This window comes from Seriola lalandi, unplaced genomic scaffold, assembly GCF_002814215.2.
Source record: "Seriola lalandi dorsalis isolate HSWRI2012SDOR001 ecotype SW California unplaced genomic scaffold, Sedor1 jcf7180002054571, whole genome shotgun sequence".
Lineage (NCBI taxonomy): Eukaryota > Metazoa > Chordata > Actinopteri > Carangiformes > Carangidae > Seriola > Seriola lalandi.
The window spans coordinates 461,223-481,407 of NW_019525124.1; the positions used below are offsets into that span (position 1 = coordinate 461,223).

The 20,185-nt window shown below is 40.4% G+C and overlaps 1 protein-coding gene across 1 annotated transcript in view; it reads right to left on the reverse strand.

The window, feature by feature from the left end:
* Nucleotides 1-20,185, reverse strand: part of gli2a (GLI family zinc finger 2a) — a 98,914-nt gene that overhangs the window by 42,237 nt on the left and 36,492 nt on the right. The window contains exon 3 of the mRNA XM_023417078.2: nt 3,424-3,529. Coding sequence (XP_023272846.1) covers nt 3,424-3,529 — 106 coding nt within the window. The remainder of the gene's footprint in view (nt 1-3,423; nt 3,530-20,185) is intronic.

Genomic DNA, 20,185 nt, shown 5'->3' on the forward strand with positions numbered 1-20,185 from the left:
TCACACAGCTACTTCTGTCACTTCCTATATACAGCTGACTAAAGTGGTTAATGCTTTCCCCTCATCAACTGTCCCTTTAACAAAAATACTACCTCGTGTTCAGTCACGTGGCTTCAGCCCGGCCAACTAGTGTTAGTCCATGTTCACTCAAAGCGATAGATGACATGAGCGCAAACAATAAGACCAGAGTTCTTCAACAAAGCAGCTGTTGCTAACACAGGCATTCACAAATGCACTGAATATGAACAGCACTCAAGAAGGTGGAGGAAGGTTCACGTTATTTTGTGAAGGGGATGTGTGAGTGATGTTGCCATAGAGATCACCTGTGAGGGGATATATTATTACTATGTATATACATCCTCTGGCTATATGAAGATATAGGTTTATAACATATATGAATTTCCCCTAGGGGATAAATAAAGTATCTATCTATCTATCTATCTATCTATCTATCTATCTATCTATCTATCTGGAATATCCATATTAAAATGTATATATGTACATATATTCAAAATATCTTTGTTGTGACCATATATGATAATTATATATATTTAATTTATATATGCAACTTTATAAATATAAAATTGTTCAAATTTTATATATGTTTTTATTTCATATGAACATATATTTAATATATGGAAAATCCAATATATGCACACACAGTTATTTGTGTATGGGGTGGCTCCTATAGTTACTGCGGAACATAGTGTGTTTAAACAAACATCTTGTAGTAATAATCATTAATTGTAATCCAGGTAAAAGTTTGAAATAGTCTTGATATTATTATATTTGAAGTCATAATATTCAACGAGATAAAGCACTAACCTTTTGGCATTTCAGTTTCATTAAAAGGCCTGAAATGGTGAGAAACTGAAAAGACGTGTCAGAAAATAACACGTAACCAAGGTTACACTCAGATGCAATACTACATATGAAGAATGTAAACTGGCCTATTCAGTCCTATATCAGGCCTTATATTGTAAGCCAGGGAGCGTGTAATTACTGCAGGATCTACATATGACAGCTATGACGGACTGGCGGCCAGACCTCATTATGTTACATACAGTGATAACGAAGCACCTGTCACCACTGTTTGTATGCAACTGTTTGTATTGTGTTAACATCCAGAGTTAACACAATCTTTCAGACAAAAAAAGTGAAACCCTGACATGCAGCAACCAGCCACTGACGACCAAGCGCCCGGTGCTGACACCCTGCTCCATTTCGCTGCAGCGACACACAGTAATCAGGTGAATTTGGCTCAGGTTGTGGAAACGACAGCTCGATCGAGGTCTTGATGAATTAGTGGTAGCGCTCTGTCAGCATCACAAAACATTAATCAAAACAAACTGGGTGCACAGCCCCGACTTTTTTTTCCCCCCTCGCTTTGCAGGTGATGAATAGCTCTGCCTGCGCCGTGTATCACCTGATCTTGCTGAATTTAAATGTAACAGCACAGTTCTCACAAAACCTCTATTGATCTTCCTCCTGGGTTCCTTTCCTGGACTTGAATATTTGAGATAAGCACAGGAAGACCCGGCAATGTTAAGAAGGCCAAGCTTGTATGGTAATGCCACATTAATACAGTCAGAAAATAAATTTGTGTTTCTTTTTAGGTCAAGTCAGGATGGAAGTAAAATATATAAATGTGTGATATAAATTTGACATATTTCTACTTGAAAGGTCCAATGTTTTCCTCTTCTCCTGTGTTTTATTTGAAGTGTTGATCCATGAGAAGATATATTTGTGGTTTTAAAAACCAAAAACTATCTCAATGTAGATTTACATCTCCTCTCACGTTTCTCTCTGGAGCTCTAGTAACAACAGGTTGGTGAGCCAATCAGAAGAGAGGAGGCTCTGAGCCACTCAGAAAAAAACAAATCCTGCAAGGTTGGATGATGGATCCAGGTGGGCGGGGCTTGGAGCATGGCTAAGAGCAGTGACTGCTTTGTTGTGACATCACAAAGTTCCAGAAGTCCTGACGGCTGGTTTTAAGGCTCAGTTTCTGAATACAGGCTGTGTGCATTTCTCTGTGGACTGAGGCTTTGATACTTTCACAGTATTAATGTAGAAGCTAGACCTGCTTTATGATCAAAGTACACATGGACATCTGCCTTTATACTATATGGGCCTTTAATAACCAGTAAAGTTTTTCTCAGAAGGTTTTTACCATGAAACTTGCTGCCACCTTTACTTCAGTGAAGCATCCCTATTCTTCTTCCAAAACTGTCTTTCATTAGGTTTTCTCTCAGCAGAGTTGTTCTACTAGAGACAATGTGTCTTGGCAGAGCACCTCACTGTAGGATGATGCCAGCACTACAGAGCTCTCCAAGTCCCAAACCATGAAATGTTAGCAGAGGAAATGTTGTGCTGGTGCTAATGTGGCTTGTCTCTCTTCATCCTCTTCATCTCTGTCTCTTTCTTTGCTCTGTGTATCTTGTCTGGCTTTGATGTGTTTGAACGGGGCTCTCTCACTGCAGCTACGGCACAGGAAGTGTTTTTTCAGCGCTGTTGCTGACATTTTTGGGGGTATTTTATGCCGTTCGAAAATGATAGTAGATAGATGAGATAGATAGATATATAGATTTTCTCTTCGACAAACTAACTAATAAAACATTAAGCTGAAAAGTATTTTGTTTTATTTTGTTTGTTTTCAGTTTTCTCAGTTTGGTTCCTCTCCTCTGTCTAACATTTACATTTATACACATTATATTTATATTGCATACATTTTTTTCAGCTCATCATTGAAGCTTTATGATGAGGTTCCATCATGTTAATTGAAAATGTTCTTTTTTTCTTGAGCATAACTTTATACACATTTCCCCATATAATTTTGAGATCTCCGCTAGAACTTAAAGGTCCATATAGTATGAAGGCAGATGTCCATGTGTAGTTTGATTATAAAGCAGGTCTAGGTTCTATATTTATACTGTGAAAGTATCAAAGCCTCAGTCCACAGAGAAATGCACACAGCCTGTATTCAGAAACTGAGACTTAAAATGAGATGTCAGGACTTCTGTAACTTTGTGATGTCACAAAAAAGCAGTCACTGCTCTCAGCCATGCCCCAAGCCCCGCCTACCTGGACCCACCATCTAAGCTTGCAGGATTTGGTTTCTCTGAGTGTTTACCTGAAATCTGTTATATTTGTATTTGATCATTCAGAAAACAGTCAGCTAATCATAAGAGAGGCTCAGCGCCTCCTCTTTTCTCATTGGCTCACTGACCTGTTGTTACTTGAGCTCCAGAGAGAAGCCTGAGAGAGGAGATGTAAAACTATACTGGGATGGTTTTTGGTTCTTAAAATCACAAATATTTCTTCTTATGGATCATCACAGGACACAAGAAAAGTGTAAAATATGGGACCTTTAAAATGAACTTCTGTCGATTTTAAAGTTTTTTTTAAAAGTCTAATAATACTTACCCATGCATAGCATGAAGTGGGTGCGGCTCATAATGGTACCGCCCCTCGTGGTGTCTCATGTCGATCGGGATAGGTGCGTGGAACGTAGGGAAGAGGTGGTGGGCACCTGTAAGCGCAAAAAGATAAAAATTCACACACCAAGAACAATGACATTCAAAGAAACTAATACAGTGAATGATGACAATTACACATTTCCCAAAGCTGAATAATGCAGAACAAGACAGACAAATATTGAGTCTGACTAGCGCCGACGACGCAGCATGAGATGCAACTGTACCATTTTACAGTTCCTGTAATCCAGCAGTAATTGAAACCTTCTACACTGTCTGTGGCTTTTGCTCCAAGAACAGTATGTTCATTAATGACTGGCTCTGTCCAATAAGACCAAAGCAGGTTTTACACAACAATGAACGTGTTTTTATGTGTCAGACAAAGAATGCACGAATCCACCATTTCCTGCCATAAATGGTCTGGTGGCTTGAGGGAAGTCTCATTAGAACAACACAGCCGATCTTCATTAATTACTGTCATTACAAGGACTGAGTAGGAGACATAAGCTCTAATTACAGACAAAAGGCCTACTAATTCTCCCAGTTTCATATGTTTAAGTTTCACATACCTAATGCAGGAAAAAAACCAAAAACAGCAAAGCAGAATTACTTTCCAAGTGTGTGTGTGTGTGTGTGTGTGTGTGTGTGTGTGTGTGTGTGTGTGTGTGTGTGTGTGTGTGTGTCCACATTGTGGAGGGAGAGAGATAGAACATAAAGCAATTCAGCTACCCTGGGTTGATCCCTGGTTGCTATTAGGATTCTTTGTCTGTAAATTGTTCAGGAAACCTGGGATGAGCCTGGAGCTGAGACCACCAAGGTTAAAGGTCAAAGCCCAGTGAGAGCAGATCATTATCTCTATCTGATAGGACGACTGACACTGGGTGAAATTGGGGGAAATGGATTTTCACACCAATGTGGTATAATATGCCGTGAGCAAACATGTTAAGGCTGTTAAGTTGCTTTACATTCAACATAACCTACAGTCCTATAGCATTAATTCAGTCAGGACAACAACTCTCACTCAACACTCAGTTTATTTTTCAACAGAAATACTACTTTCATTCATAGTTAAATCTTTGAAAGGATGCACCCTCCCAGTATATGTGTTTGTGGTGCTAAACCAAAGTCATATAACTCCAACGTTGAATACACAAGGGTAAAAAGGTAGCAAAGAGAGCTCCAGGTCAAAACACTTGAGCACCTTATTCTGTCCCTGTCAACAAACATGCTAACGTTTCAGACTAGAGGCAAGTGATCACCTGCCAACTCCTGGACATAAATGACATGACCTCATAGCTCCATGCTCAAGTGGATACCACTAGGAATAAAGTGCTGAACTTTGTCCTGGAGCTCTGTGTGTATGCTACCTTTTTACCTTTGGGTATTCAGCATTGGAGCTAATTTTGAATTCAACTGTACTTTGCAGTTTTTTTGATTGCTGTTAATTACTTAGTGAATCCCAATACTTATTTCTGATTTTTGACATTAAAAGACTACAAAAAATACTGTACAGTACATTATACTGCATTTATCAAGATAACTGGTAAACATGGAGGATGGAAGTTTTTATTACTGGAAAATAACACCTCTCTAATATTAAGCTTGTTCCAAAGAAATGCCATCTTCTCTGCTATCAAGATAAGTGTTTATATTTTTTCAATCCGCATGAAAAATTAATTTATGGAAAAAGTTCAGGTGTTATATGTTTTGCATTTAAAGCTCAGTGTTTGTCATTGTAATCACAGCAATTATAATATCCCATTGCTTTTCTTCTCAGTTTGTATTTTTCAAACACCTTCCTGTTTGAGATGTGCCTTCAGGCTCCTGACTCGCACTAACCAGCACTGTGAAAACAAGGTGTAACAGGACTCTGTGCCTGAAGGCTACGACAGAATGCTGGGTGTTGTTTTTAGGTGATGCCAGTTACAAAGACAGACATTACTGCTACTTAACCCTGATTGAGGCTTTTGTTATTGTGATTGAGGCAATCATCATAACGTTGTACCGTCTTGTTCTTAGTTAATTCTGACAGGATTAGCCATGACTGAGGGAGGAGAGTTCCCCTCAAGGCAGCTCTGAACTGTGAACCATTTGACTGGTGTGGAATTTGTTTAAGCATCACAAGCCACTGATTGTTTTCCCTTTGCAAACTCAGTCTGGATGGGCCTGGCATGACTGATGCACTGCCACAATGACATTTGCGGAAATGCCAAAGACATAATTGATTTGAGATAAGAATTTCGTACAGCTGGTTGATTCCTGTTTTTTATCTTCATTGGAGGCAAAACCAATCGGGAAAAGGGTTTACGCGAAGATACATGGAAATACTTGTGTCTTATTGGCTGACAGCTCTCTACAATCCTTCAGTTGATGGGGTTACCATGGCAAACACTAGCTCACACAGTCAGTCAGTGTGAGGAAGAACTGGATGTACGCAGAGTTTTTTTTTTTTTTTTACCAGTAAAGTGATTGAAGCTGAAGCACAAACATCGGCTCAAGCTGAGACGGGAAATAAAGGTGTGTAAATGTCTATATGAGTTCCACCTTATGTGAACATGGTAGGGGCAGAGTTATCGTTAACAGCGAGCGTGCTTTGCATTGCACTGTTGGGAGCTACACGCTAGCAATGTTGGCTTAGTTGAGCCTCCCCTTGGCTAGCGACACGAAACTAGCCGAGTCTCATGTTAGAGAGCCAAAAAGTTTTACATTTTATTGGCCTGGTCATCCTTTACAAACAGTCAAAGCATCTGAGGCAAGTTTTATCACCCATGAAACTTTTTTTGATCAAGTCATACATTGATTACATTGATTAGTTAAGTTACCACAGCTTCCATAAAACAAAACTTTAGGCGACTTACTGAACTGATAACATTAGTCAGTTTAAAACGTTGGCTCACTCACAAGAGACGTTGGATTAAACCAGGAAATAAACCCGGAAGAGACGTGTCACACACATCACTGTAGGTCAGTGTCAGCTGTCAGTGACAGTGGCCATGAAGGATCATGAACGTATCTAGAGCCTTCAGACAGTGGACGAACAGTCTCCTGTCAGAAAATGCTTCATGAGTTTGCTCTTTTTTTACAATGGAAAAACATTGCCATTGTTCTGTTGTCCTTAAACTCTAAAGCTCTCAATCAACATACCATGGTTATAAAAATGATGTGTTTATTATTAATAGAGTGTAGTTAGGCCTACTAGTAATTAAAATTGGGATAACTAAAAAGAATCTATGCATTTACAGATGCTTTTTCGAATGTGAAAAGTAAGTTATGTGTAGCCCTCACGTAACTCACACAAGACAAAATGGATGAAGAGTCTATTTATACATATGTTTTTAAAAGTTTGTTTTTTGATAAAGAAGAAACCAATCTCAACAGTCCACTTTGACAAAACAGTCAAATTTTCCTGAAAGGTTTCTGCGAATGCCTTCCTTTCTTCACAGGTGTCTGTCCAGAGTAGACACTTGCCATAAAAAAGTGATAAAGATAAGAAAAAGAAAAAAAAAATGTTTTTAAAGTTCATATCAGAACATAATAGGGCTTCAAAACACGCTGGGATCATTTCAGCAGGAAACTGAGATTATATGGATGGCAGATTTTCATAGTAAAATGAATGAATACCCAGAATTTTTTACAAAAAAAGTGGATGTCCCCAGGTAAAGTAAGTCTCAAAGTCAATACGTTCCACACACACACTCAGAGAATAAATAAAATCATCTGTTGAGCCAAAGTGAGTTGTAAAAATCTGTCTAGTGCCCCACACTCCTTATCTCCTCTTGTCTTTGAGCTTCGAAGGCCAAGGGCTTTGTGTTTCTATCAAGATCCATGCTGCTGGATCTCAGCCAGTGACCCTCCATCACTTTTGTGTGTGAGACAGGCGGCCAATTCCGAGTCAACTTGTGTGTGACAAAGCCAAAAGAGGCGCCCAGTAAATGAGCGAGAGTGAGTGAGAGCTGGGAAAAGGAGTTTGAGCTTTGTTTCACAAGTGGAGCCAGAAGTTTGGGCTTTGTCTGAGAGGTGCCCTCTGCTTGATCTGCCTGGCACATCTCCAGTGGAGAGCATGGGACAAGGAGGCTCGACTATGACAAAGACAGGTTGTGCTAGAAGTCAGGCCAGCACAGTAGCTTCTTTTAGTTGTATTGGAGAGTTGATCATTAAACTGCCAACTAACAAGACCCTATTCTTTTTTCTCCAATTCATTTTTCTGCTAATTCCTCATTACTTTGTCTTTTACTTGTAATGTATTTTCTTAGATTTCCATTTAATAAAGTTTTCTTTTATCTTATTAACCTTTTATCAGCTGTGGTGGCTTCTTCTATTGTTTTATACCTGACAGATCAAATATTTAGAGTGGCCATTTATTTACATATTTCCAGTAAAGGTCCCATATTTTACACTTTTCTTCTATTTTATTTAGAAGTTTTGATCCATAAGAAGATATATTTGTGGTTTTAAGAACCAAAAACCATTTCAAGTAGTTTTACATCTCCTCTCTCAGGCTTCTCTCTAGAGCTCTAGTAACAACAGGTCAGTGAGCCAATCAGAAGGCTCTGATCTTCTCTTCTGATTGGCTGACTGTTTTCAGAGTGAGCCAATAGAAATATAGCAGATTTCAGGTAAACACTAAGAGAAAACCACATCCTGCAAGGTGGGTGGGGCTTGGGGCATGGCTGAGAGTGGTGACTGATTTGTTGTGACATCACAAAGTTCCAGAAGTCCTGACGGCTGGTTTTAAGGCTCAGTTTTTGAATACAGGCTGTGTGCATTTCTCTGTGGACTGAGCGCTTTGATACTTTCACAGTATTAATATAGAAACTAGATCTGCTTTATAATAAAACTACACATGGACATCTACCTTTATACTGTATGGACCTTTAATGAATAAAGTTAAGTAAAAGTTGTGACAAATACACACAAAAAAAAAAAAAAAAGCACCAAGTCCCCAAGAGGCTGATTCCCAGGTTGGGGCTGCTGAATATGGGGGTGATAAGGTTTGGACAGGGCCCTCCATCACCCAGACAGCTGCATTGTTTCCTGGGCTGCAGGGACAAATACCGACAGGTACGTGGCTGGAACGATTCACACGCCTCAGGTTCTTGATTTACCGTCCATGTGTTCCCCTTTGGGTGTGTTGGCACGCAGGGTTACTCCACCCCGGGGCCTCATATATCGAAAACAGCGCAGAGGACGAAAGCCGACAACAGCACAACTTGTCTCAACTTTTACTACAAGACAATGTGACTCCGAGGAGGAGGATTAAATGGCCACTGTGATAATGTTCCAAGAGGTGTAAAATCCTGTCTCATGTTTTAGGGTCTGATGAGCCTTCAAAATCATATATCTATTACTCAAACTCTCAATAGTACCTGAAACAACATGCCCTCACCAATGAGATAGCGTGTTGTGTTGCTTAGCTAAAGTTACAAATTTACACAGGAAATGCTTGGCATCAGAAGGTAAATGTCTCACTTTCAGGCGTGTAATAGTTAACTGTGTATAAAGAGTATATCTTAGCTACAGTGTATACCGAATACTAGATACAGAATTTATTATATAAGACTGTGTTTTACTGCAAGGATCTAATTTTGTAAACCATGGCAAGGGCTCAAAATTCACTTAAGTGCACTGTGCCTAGTGCACTGAGGGGCTTTTGTGTTAGTGTAATGTTATATCATGAATCAATCCAGCCCACAGGAACCTTTGACTGGTGGTCGTTTACAGGCACTGTATCTGCTCTGATCTCTCATAACGTGTTTGTTTTAAGACTGAACATATCTTTGCCCCCTAGCCCCCATAATGAGGCCTGCCAAACATCCTGCCAAGCAGCAGGGACAGCCCCACATCTTCCTTTTTAAGTGTGCATCTTAAAGCCCCGGTTTGATCTCTCACTAAAGACAATGCCAGGTGTTCGATGTTAACAAAGGCCCCTGCAAGTCTCATGACTCAGAGAAAGAAGGAAATGCACTCTCTCATTATGTCCAAATGAAGTCCCTGATCAGGACCACGCTGAAGTGGAGAGTGAAGTGGGCTCATGTCTTCGAGGAAGTACTCAACGATAATAATAATGCCCTGAGAGGCCAGGCCAGGCCAGGAATAATTTTCAGAAAAAAAAAAAGCCTTTGTCATGCTCTGAGAGAAAAGGGCAGTGAGAGACAGAGGGGGGGAAGCACAGAAAGAAAGAGAGAAGTGAAGAGCAGAGGAGTAGGAGAGGTGGGGGTGCTCGATTCAGACAGGAAATTCCAGCAGAAAAAGTTGGCCTGGGTCCTAACTACACAGCGCCGTGCCAACGGCTATACACAAATGCTCATGTGCATGCATACACTCACACACACTCACAATTACACACACAGACACTGATTTGTTCTGCAGTTCACTCTCAGTAGAGAAACCATCAAGAGTGACTGAGACAAACACAAACGTGTTACTTTGAGAACAGAAATGCCTTTCTTACACACACACACACACACACACACACATGCACACACACACACAGACACTTCGAAACTGAGTTTGCTCTCAAGATGCTTGTGTGCGAAGTCATACTACAGCAAGTGCCATGCCCAAGGTTAATAAAAAGTGTATATTTAGCCTAATCCGGGAATCCTGCAGTACACACACAACATGAGATCTGCAGGTTTAGTTTGCAAGACGTCGCTTCCTCTAGGGCAGTGCATGGGCGAATGATGGCGACAGAGGGATTAGAGGCTTACAGGAGAGCACGAAAACCACTGCCATCTATGAAAGGAAGTCTTAACAGAGTGGCTCTTTACTTTTAACAGCCCTCGGGGAAGGTAAAATGATACCTTTTTTATTGATAGGGGGATTTTGGGCAGAAGGTAAGTGGATTAGCCCAATGGTCTCCGTAATGACAAGAGATTGTTTGAGCGGAAATTCATTAGTCTCTGTGAACTGCAAAAAGTCTGAATATGTTATGATGTACACACAAAGACTAACACAGTTGTTTTCCAGAGGTTTTGAGTCAGCAGTGTAATGAGTGCATTGTATTTGAAGCCTGTAACTTATTTATAGTGGATTAGGGAATCAGATATTTCAAATGTTAACATGTAGAAATGGCCATGAATCAATAGCTGTAGCTAGGGCTGGGCTGGGTGTTGAACCTTAATACTTTCATAACACAGACTGAAATGTGTCCATAGGTTCCAAAAATGGACATTTAATGAATGCTGAGATTTTTTTTCTCTTCTGATCAAGCACTTCCTGATTTCAACAAAACATTTAGCTTAGCTTCTTGGGTTAAATTGGCTTTTGTCAAATGAGAAGCATGTTTGCATTTTTAAGGTAAGAAAGGTAAAAGTAAACAAATAAAACCTGAAGGGAACTGTAGAGTCATTTGAATGACTGTTAATATAAGAATATCGATTAGTGCAGCTTTAACATTTTGTGCAGTGAGGTTGTTCATGTGTTTTCAATGAGCATGCATGAGATTAAAATCTGATTTAGGGGGTTGCTATCAGGGCCTCGGGCCTGTGTTTATATCTCGTTGTCATGAAGCCCTCATCCCTCCTACCCCACTACCCCATCCCCAGATGTGTCGTATCATCTCTCAGGGTTGTTGTGTAGCCACCCAGGCCTCGGCTGCTGATCTGTTCCTGTCCCGGCGTGTTTACAGAACCTGCTCAGACCCAGCTGGCTTCTCTCCTCTGCAATTAGTCTCTGTCAGAGCCGTACGCCTGCCTCAGACAATCACTTCGTAGTCTCAGCGTCAACCCCTGCGAACCCACCAGGAGTATGATCCATCACCTGGGCTACAAGGTGCTGCATTGCCTCTCCTAATTGTTCTAAAGACTGAATGCTACCAAGACCTTATCTCACCTGGGTTGCCATTAGCCGGTGATACTAAAGTCCATTCAGCACCAAGGGAACAGGAAACTGCAAGCAGACTAATGCTTTTGTCAGACACTCCAAAAAATATCAATGACTTTCGGACTATTGCATTTTTAGAAATGTATTTTTTTATTGTTTTTACAAAAAGCTTTTTTTTTTTTTTTTGCAGTATTGCACAGTCTACCCTGCTGCTGAGTCCAACTCTCATTTCACTGCTTTGCTTGCTGTATATTGTAGCTTAGCATACAAATGAAACTGCTGTTTAGTGGCAGCATCACTTATACTTATACATATAAAATACAATCATATATATTGTTACGTCCCTTAGCTGGTGACAGGAACTGTAACATGACAAATCAAGAATTAAAACTGAGTCAATGACTACGTGAAGGTAGTTTATTGCAACCTGAAGGTCTCAACAAGGAAGTCCATAACAATATATATAATAATATACATAATATATAAGAGAAACACCTGATAAAATAATATAATTAGATTATACGACCCCCACCTATGCGATAATGTTGTATATTGCAATATTTGGTCTGGACTGTATCGAGATATTAAAGGTCCCATTGTGATGTCACAACAAAGCAATCACTGCCTTCAGCCATGCCCCAAGCCTTGCCCACATGGACCCACCATCCAACCTTGCAGGATTTGGTTTCGGTTTAGCTAAAATCTGCTATATTTTTAATGGATCACTCAGAAAAGAGTCGGCCAATCAGAAGAGAGGCTCAGAACCACCTCTCTTCAGTTTGGTTCACCAACCCATTGTTACGAGAGCTGCAGAGAGAAGCCTGAGAGAGGAGATGTAAAACTATAGTGAGATGGTTTTTGGTTCTTAAAACCATAAATAAATCTTCTTATGGATCAACACTTACAAATCAATCAACACAATAAAACACTAGAAAAATTTTGGATATCTCCCAAGCCTAGTAATTAATGCACGGGTATTGTTCCAGCGATGGTGCCCAATTTAGGAGCATGCAGTTAAAAATGAGATAAAACCTTTGTCACATATTAGAGGGGCTTCATCACGCTGTAAATTCGTAATGCTTGACACATTGAGTTGTCACTATTATGTGTTTTCTGCTTTTATATAAAACAACACATAAAATTGATAATAAAAACTAGTTTATACATGACTTCATCAATCTGTTCTCTCAGCTCCAAGGAGCATTTGCTTGCCAGTTTCTGGCACCAATAAAGTGAAGTCACTTCAAACGGCGGGAACTCAGAGCTTTTCTCTGTCTTCTCCGAGCCCTTTAACCTCTCAGACACAGCTGATGGAGAAGCTGCCAGTTCACACAAAGAGCGTCCTCAGCGCCCTATGACGGCATCCTCAGCGCAAGCTCAGCATTCACCCTCCCCGACTCGTAAACAGGGCTTTTTGTATTTAAAGGAAAGAAGGGGAAGGCAGAGGAAATACCCAAAACAGCACACAGCGTGTGAGAGAAGGAGGCAGCGCACATCAATCTAAAGCTGTCTTGGCTGGGGGGGGTCACCCTGAGGTGAGGCGCCCCCTGGGGAGCCTGCTCTCCAGACCCGAGCAGGAGGCTGGGGAGTATCTCCTGGAAGGACCTCGCCTGGTCTCCATCAAACAGCCAGGCGGGATCAGTTCAACGTGCTTCTGGTCTCAATGACCAAAACACAGATTTTTCCCTTTTGAACACTCAAGACACAGATGAAGCTAAATTCTTCTTCAGGGACCTTTAAAATAATTCACGTTCAAAATAATTTAAGTTCGTAAAAATGTTTATATCTACCAGCATGGAGGTTTTTATTAAATAAACTAATGACATCCATTTGTTTCAGGGCGACATTAATAGCATCAAAGTTTACAACAGCTCTACAACCATGTGGCCAATTTCAGACTTTAATAACATCCTTCTACTTTCTCTTTCTGATGTGTGTTTGCATTACAAAGACTGACTGATTCTTAGTATCTTAAAAGTCTGGCGTCAGGTGAGAATAAACTGTCACCATATTGTTGCTTTAAGATGTGAATCTATGAGTGAGTGCATTTTATTCCACTTTTCTCTTCTCTGTATATGGACACTATAGCATCTGAGATAAGGCTTTGTTATACTTGTTTATTCTGAGCACGGTTGAATCAAAGGTCGACTCTCACTGACTGACTTTAAACATCTTCCGACTGTTGTTGAAACTCTGTTAAGGGCGGATCATTTTAAAGCGGAGGAAGAAATCAAGACTCAGACTCAGCTGCCTGTTAGTGCCGTTCATAACACAGGACAGAGCATCTTAAGTGCAGTCAGCTGCGCTCTCAGGTCATCTATCCCGATAAGATAATACGTTAAGACTACACTGTTTATATACACACACACAGAAAAAAAGCACACACAGCAGCAGCAGGGTCTTATAAACCGCCTTCTTGTCTGGCCTCTTTCTCTGGGGCAGGATTCAGCATGGAAACCATCTCACTCTGGGAATTTGTTTTAAAGCACTAACAAGAAACAGCTGTGAAGCAGGTCAGAGGGCCTCCGACCAACTGGATTGGCTCTCAGGTAACCCCCCCCACCCCCACCCCCGCCCCCCCTCAGTCTGATAATGCTGCCCTGCTCTTTCTCTTTTTGTAAAGTGACCCTCTGTCTGTATTCCTCCCCCAGTTCTGTAAAATTTGCCCAGTCTGCCAATGCTCTCACCTCCTCACACCCCTCCATTTATACAGAGCTTTGCAAACCTGCTGTTCACCACCTGTCCACCAGATGCCCTCACCTGTTTCAGTCGACCGGCTCCAACTTCCACCTGCGCTGCAGTCGCCTGACTCCCCACATGCACCTGTTCACCCGTTTCGTTTATCAACCCCTCCGTGAATATACCAGACGCCTTTCCTCAGCCAACCCATATGCTTCCACATCTGGGCAGATTCTGGGTGTTATCCTACAGCATTGTCTGACAGTCGCAAGCCTTTCTGCGTGTGTGCCAGAATTGGTCCAGATGTGGAATTAGCTTCTGACAATCATGCTATCTAAAAACCAGTATGAGGCAGCATACTGGTTTAATTGAACCTCAAACGGGAGTTTCAATAAAAGTGAATGATGCAATACAGCTAATAAGCTACGCTAGCTCTGGACTCTCTGACTCTCTGTCTAGTCAAAAGTACTGGTTTGAGATGATAGTTTGCTATTGGTCAACCATGAGGGACCAGCCATTTAGTTACTCAGAACCAATGCTTATTCATGATCTTGTAAAAATATCAATTAGTGCTTTTATCGTAACCATGACGACAAAGATAAGTGCCTCATCATTGTTACAATGATAAACATGCAGTTATGCCTATGCAAAAGTCACATTTTGGTTTAAGCGCAAAAACACAAACTAAATACTTCATTTAAAAGACTTCTGTTGTCATGGTTACCTTGCAGTTAAGGTTGTCAAGCGGTCACAGTTAAAAGAAACATGACTGGTTTCATATGGGAACAGGATGAAATTCACTTTGTAAGAGTTTACTAGCACAGCCTTGTGTCGCTATAGATTCAAACCCTGTATGGCCACTTGTGTTAGAAGGTCAGAATGATGCTAGTGCTACTAGTTTTTAAAGAATTTAAACTGTATCCGTTTTTCTTCCTGACTTTTGTAATTCAGACTGGGAAAACAATAAACAAGACTCCATGGCTCCAGGCTAGAACACGAGAAATATGTAAAAAGAGCTGGCTGATGCAGTGATAAGCCAAGAGGAAAGGAAATAGGAAGAAGAAGAGGGCACGGAGTCAGAAGTGACATGAATTATTAGGGCTACAACCTCTTGGATCTGCCGGGTCACAGGACATGTGCTTTTAATGCTGCTCTGCCTTTGGGATGCCACGATTCCCCCAAGACCCAGAGGCAGAGAAGCTTCTTTTTACTTCAGTTATATCCTGACACATAAGAATAATGGGCCTCATTCACCAACCATTCTTAAGAAGAAATATGTTCTTAAAACCCACTTTTTACAAAGATTCTGACTTTCACCAATGTTTTCTTGTTTGGGATTTGTTCTTAGGTGAGAACAGAATCTACGCACACTCGAGCACTCTTAAGCACATTTGAGTGCTGACGGGTTTGAGAAAAATAACTGGTTATTGCGTTTTCTTCTGTTCTACAGTTATATAGTATTATATTATTTAAATTACAATAATATTTTTGCATTTATAATAATAAAAAAAAAAAAACTTTTGTTATTTTACAAAGCATTATAGTCTTTTAAAACAAATGAACGCTAAATTAACACTTAACCGCTCGTTTGCGGCGCACTTCCTGCAGCAGTACCTCCACTTCAGAACTACTAAAGTTCTTTTTGCGTTTTGATTCCGGTGCTCCGTCTTTAGATTTTCATATTGGCATTTTTTCAACTTTCACTCACAGTATCTCTTTGTGACTTCTGTCTGTGTCTGCACACGACCCTTCAGTCTCGTGTCCTTTTAAGGGCATTTTCAGGCGTTTACCTATGCTAATTAGGGCCAACTGCCACATGCTTTTAATTTACGAGGAGTTTGGCATTCATCAATCTAAGAACACAGGTGTGCACAATTCTGCGGTTTAAGAGCACGTTCATGAATCTGACGTAGAGTTTTCTTAAGAACTTTCTTAAAAACTTAAGAAAGAATTTTAAAAAAATACTTAAGAAGATATTGGTGAATGAGGCCCAATGCTTTTTCTGAAACACTTATTTTGCACATTTACAGGATCACTTTCATTAAAACTTTTTGTTCCAGGTGCAAACACTTACATTTTGCAGTTGTTATGTTTACTTAATGCAAGTATGGAAGTCAAATAAACAAGGGGCCCTATTAGTAACACATGTCACTTTCTTCAGTTCACATGAATGGGGGGGACTTGTGACACTGAAGGAGAAAAGGAGTTCTGTGTTAGTCTACATGTCTATCTTCATTAGATTACATGCAGGCCATCAAGGAGAGTGGTTCAAGAGGATATGGTAAACACAGAAAACAGTTACAATAAAAACTGAGTGTACAAATCAAAGAAAGTTCGTTTTTTTTCCTGCAGAACTTTACTTGAGATCCTGCACATCTCTGATTGTGTGTGTGACTGTGGCTCCCGACGACTGACAGGCGAGTAGCTGAGGCCTCTGAAGGCTCCAGAGATGAGAGCCAGGAGCGGCCAGGACATTACTCAGCAACAACAAACAACAGCCCTTAAGATAAGGAATCATTTGTCACTGGAGCCGTGCTGACAAACAGAATGCTTTGTGTGATAAAATTAGCCAACATGCTGCTTCCCTTGTGTGACACTGAGAGAGTTGAGTCACCTCAGGGTAAAGCCTGTGGGGGAATCTCTTCTTATTTGACAAATACTTTTTATGGATACGGTCAGGAAGGGCTTTCAATCATATGGAAAGTTCTAAGCTGAATAATAATAATAATAATCCTGTTTCAAATATAAAGTATATAATGATGAAATGAGGAAATAATGAATGACAGAAAATATAAAACAAATTGATTGCATATTCTTGCAGTTCATTAGTATGAATGTCAACCCTGTTTTCCACGTCTCAGCTCTCTGTTTATAGTTACACACATTCCCACCGGGAATGTGGCCAGTTTAACCGCAGGCCTCTACTGATGACCACACTGAGCAACCCCTCTCGACCAGTTGGCCTTTAGTCAGTGCCTTGCTCAAAACCACTTCAGTAGTAGCTGTTGAGAGAGAAGTCACATTCCCACAGGTTTCACCAGAGGGGCTGCAGATTTAAACTAGCAACCTTTAAAAAACCGTATATAAGGCTATAAATCATGGCTGCTCTTCCGACATAAATTTCCCTTTCTCAGGAGAAATAAAAACAAATATGATAATTGGCATTTCTACAATAACTAAATATCACTTTATCAGGTATATCAGATGTTTAAGGCAGGCAGCAGCATCCAAAGCCAAGCTGTAACCGCTAATAGGATTGCACACTGAGGACTATGATCGCCATATTTGACCTATTCTATGTCATATAACATGTGGAAATGTCTTGAGCTTGTGTTAACACAGACTTTATTTCAGTCAGCCAAAAACACATTCAAAGATCCCTGAGACTTCATGACGAGAGAACCGGAGGTACAAAAATTCTAACTTATGTCTGTGTTTAAGGACTTGCTCCTGCAGCAGTCTATTCATACAAGTGCACCTTTACTTGATAGTGTGATAGATATTTATAACCCATTTATAACCCAATGATACTTATCACCGGATGCTGCGATCACATTTTTTTTTTTGGGCGCTGGTACCGATCATCTATGAGTTAGATCGGCCAATCCACCGCCGATACCGATCATTTTTGTCAGGCATTGCAGATGGCATACGTTATATCACACACTTTGTAAAAGTTCCACATGTTAATTTCGATTTTTAATGAAAATCGTCCGATCAATCGGTGCATCCCTACCTCTTACCATCACTAAACTGACACACGCATGTCAACACGTTTGGATTTTATCTCCCTCAAAAAACAGGGCATTTCCTGCCGACTATATCACCGTTTGGTATAAATGGGTATAAATCTTTGACTTAATGGTTACATTCTGACCCAACATTGCAGATTTCAAAGACCGCAATTGAACCATAAAATTCAACAGATTTCTATGCCAATCTGTCAATCAGCCAATCAATCTTTTTTTTTTTTTTAAAGGGCGACTTCACAGCTGGTACGTATGAGGATCAGCTTTGTACTCAAAACCTTATACAGCTTTATACATATGAATAAGGCTTGAATACTCAATCAATCAATCAATTTTTTCTTTAAGGGCCACTTCACTGCTGTTACCCATGAAGATCAGTTTTGGAGTTGTGGTGGGTGGGAACTGTTGGATAATCTCTTTTGTGGAATCTGGAGAAGCTTTGACAAGTGTGGAAAGCTAACGCTGATGACGTCATAGTGATGTCATCAAGGTCATCTTGACTTGGGCCTGGATATGACAAGTTTACCACAGAAAGCCTGCGATACAAACTGCAGGCAGAGAGTGAAAGATGTACATGCCAAAGAGTTTCCATCAACATCCATATGAAACATTTGGGGAACAAATTGAAGAGACTAAGTATCACTTACTCTGACTACAACAGCTATGATAACAGTGGTATTTCATCAAACCTTGACGTTTTGAAGAGCTAGAATAAGACACCCTAATGTAGGAGAGAGCTCCATATGCTATCTCAGTCTTAGTGACTGCAAAATTGAGTGGCGACATAGTGAAACAATTACAGTACGGACTCGTGCCAAACTCTAGGCTCTAGACCAAATCCAGGGTGAAGTCTTATATGCCTATCTTGACTCCATCCAAAAACGGAAAAAAAAAACCCTTGGTAAATTCTCTTTACAGTCTGTTTCCAAAGCTGAATTCCATTTATTAAAGCTACAAAATGTTGTTTCATACCTCTAGAAGAATCCCCATAGGGACAAAACTAATGAGCGCAGACTGACTTATCATGTAATTCTTTCACTATTTAGTTTGGGTTTCCCTTCAATAGAAACAAACAAACAAAAACCATCTGGCTCCTTAGGATGGAGATGATCTTTCTGGAGTTTGTGGCTTTTGCTTTTGCAAGGCCTTGATTAGAAAGCATTTTCCCTTTGCCCTTCTTCAAAGCCCCAATCTAAGAGCACATTGAAGTTTTAACAATTCCTGCCTGGCTCTCGATAATGATCCATATGTGGCCCAGTTGTGATATTCATCAGCCAGCTCTCGTCGGGAAAGGGTGCCACATGCTGCCACTGTATTATTCTTAATCTTCTCTCTAATTGTACCACATTAAGCGCTCACAACGAACACCATGTGAAGTTTGAGCTGTATGCTGTGGTTTTGGGGGAATGAATCATGACTCCATCAAAGGCTGTAAAGGCAGTTGGGATTTAGTCAGCTTCAGTTATCCAGCATTGGTAAAATCTTTCCAGAAGAGAATATGAATTACCAGTACGCATCCCACCCATCTCCTCAAACCCATCAACACTTCAATACTCTTATTCCTCCTACATGTCTCAGGTAGTTCATGGTCTGTTCTTTAATCTGCCCCACAACTATAGCAGCAAAGTGCAGTTTGTGGTTCTCGAGGGGAAACGCACCAGCTGTGCAAAAAACAACAAAAGCCACATCGTACATAATACTGTATTCAGTGGAAAGGCAGAAATAGTGTTGACGGTGGTATAACGCGGCAGAAAGTCACAGGGTTTGTGCCGGGTTGGGCTGGACGGATTGGTCAGCAATGTGTGTAACACAGGAAACCACTGCTAATTTCCTATCAACAGTCAGTGTTGGTTTCTATTAAAGTTCCATATTTTCCTCTTCTCCTGTGTTTTATTTGAAGTGTTGACCCATAAGAAGATATATTTGTGGTTTTAAGAACAAAAAAACATCTGAGTGTAGTTTTACATCTCCCTGTCCTTAACCAAGTAGCTTTTTGCCTAAACTTAACCAAACCTTGTAAACAAAAATATATACGTATATTTGTATCATTTTGGCCATGATCTATGAGTCACTGACAAACAATTTCCTCCTGTGTATAGGGGCATTAGATCAGAAAAACACAATCACAAAATGACACACTATGTATTTTGTCATTTAGTTTAGAGGACTTGTTGAAAATAACACACAAAAGATTTTGATTCCAAATACTTCTCGCTACATGGAGTGCCGCTGTTGACGTAAGTGTTGCAGCACTTCATTGTGCACGACAGCAATCAAACAGCACGTCATATCTACATGAAGTGACTGGTGTGTTGTGGAATGTACAAAAATGCTCCAGTGATTTAACATTGCATCTCTGTAACGGTGTCATACTCATGATGGAAAATAGATGCACCAGAACCAGAGATTTAATGTTTTTTTATTCCACATGCCCTTCTTCCTACATTACCCACAATGCAG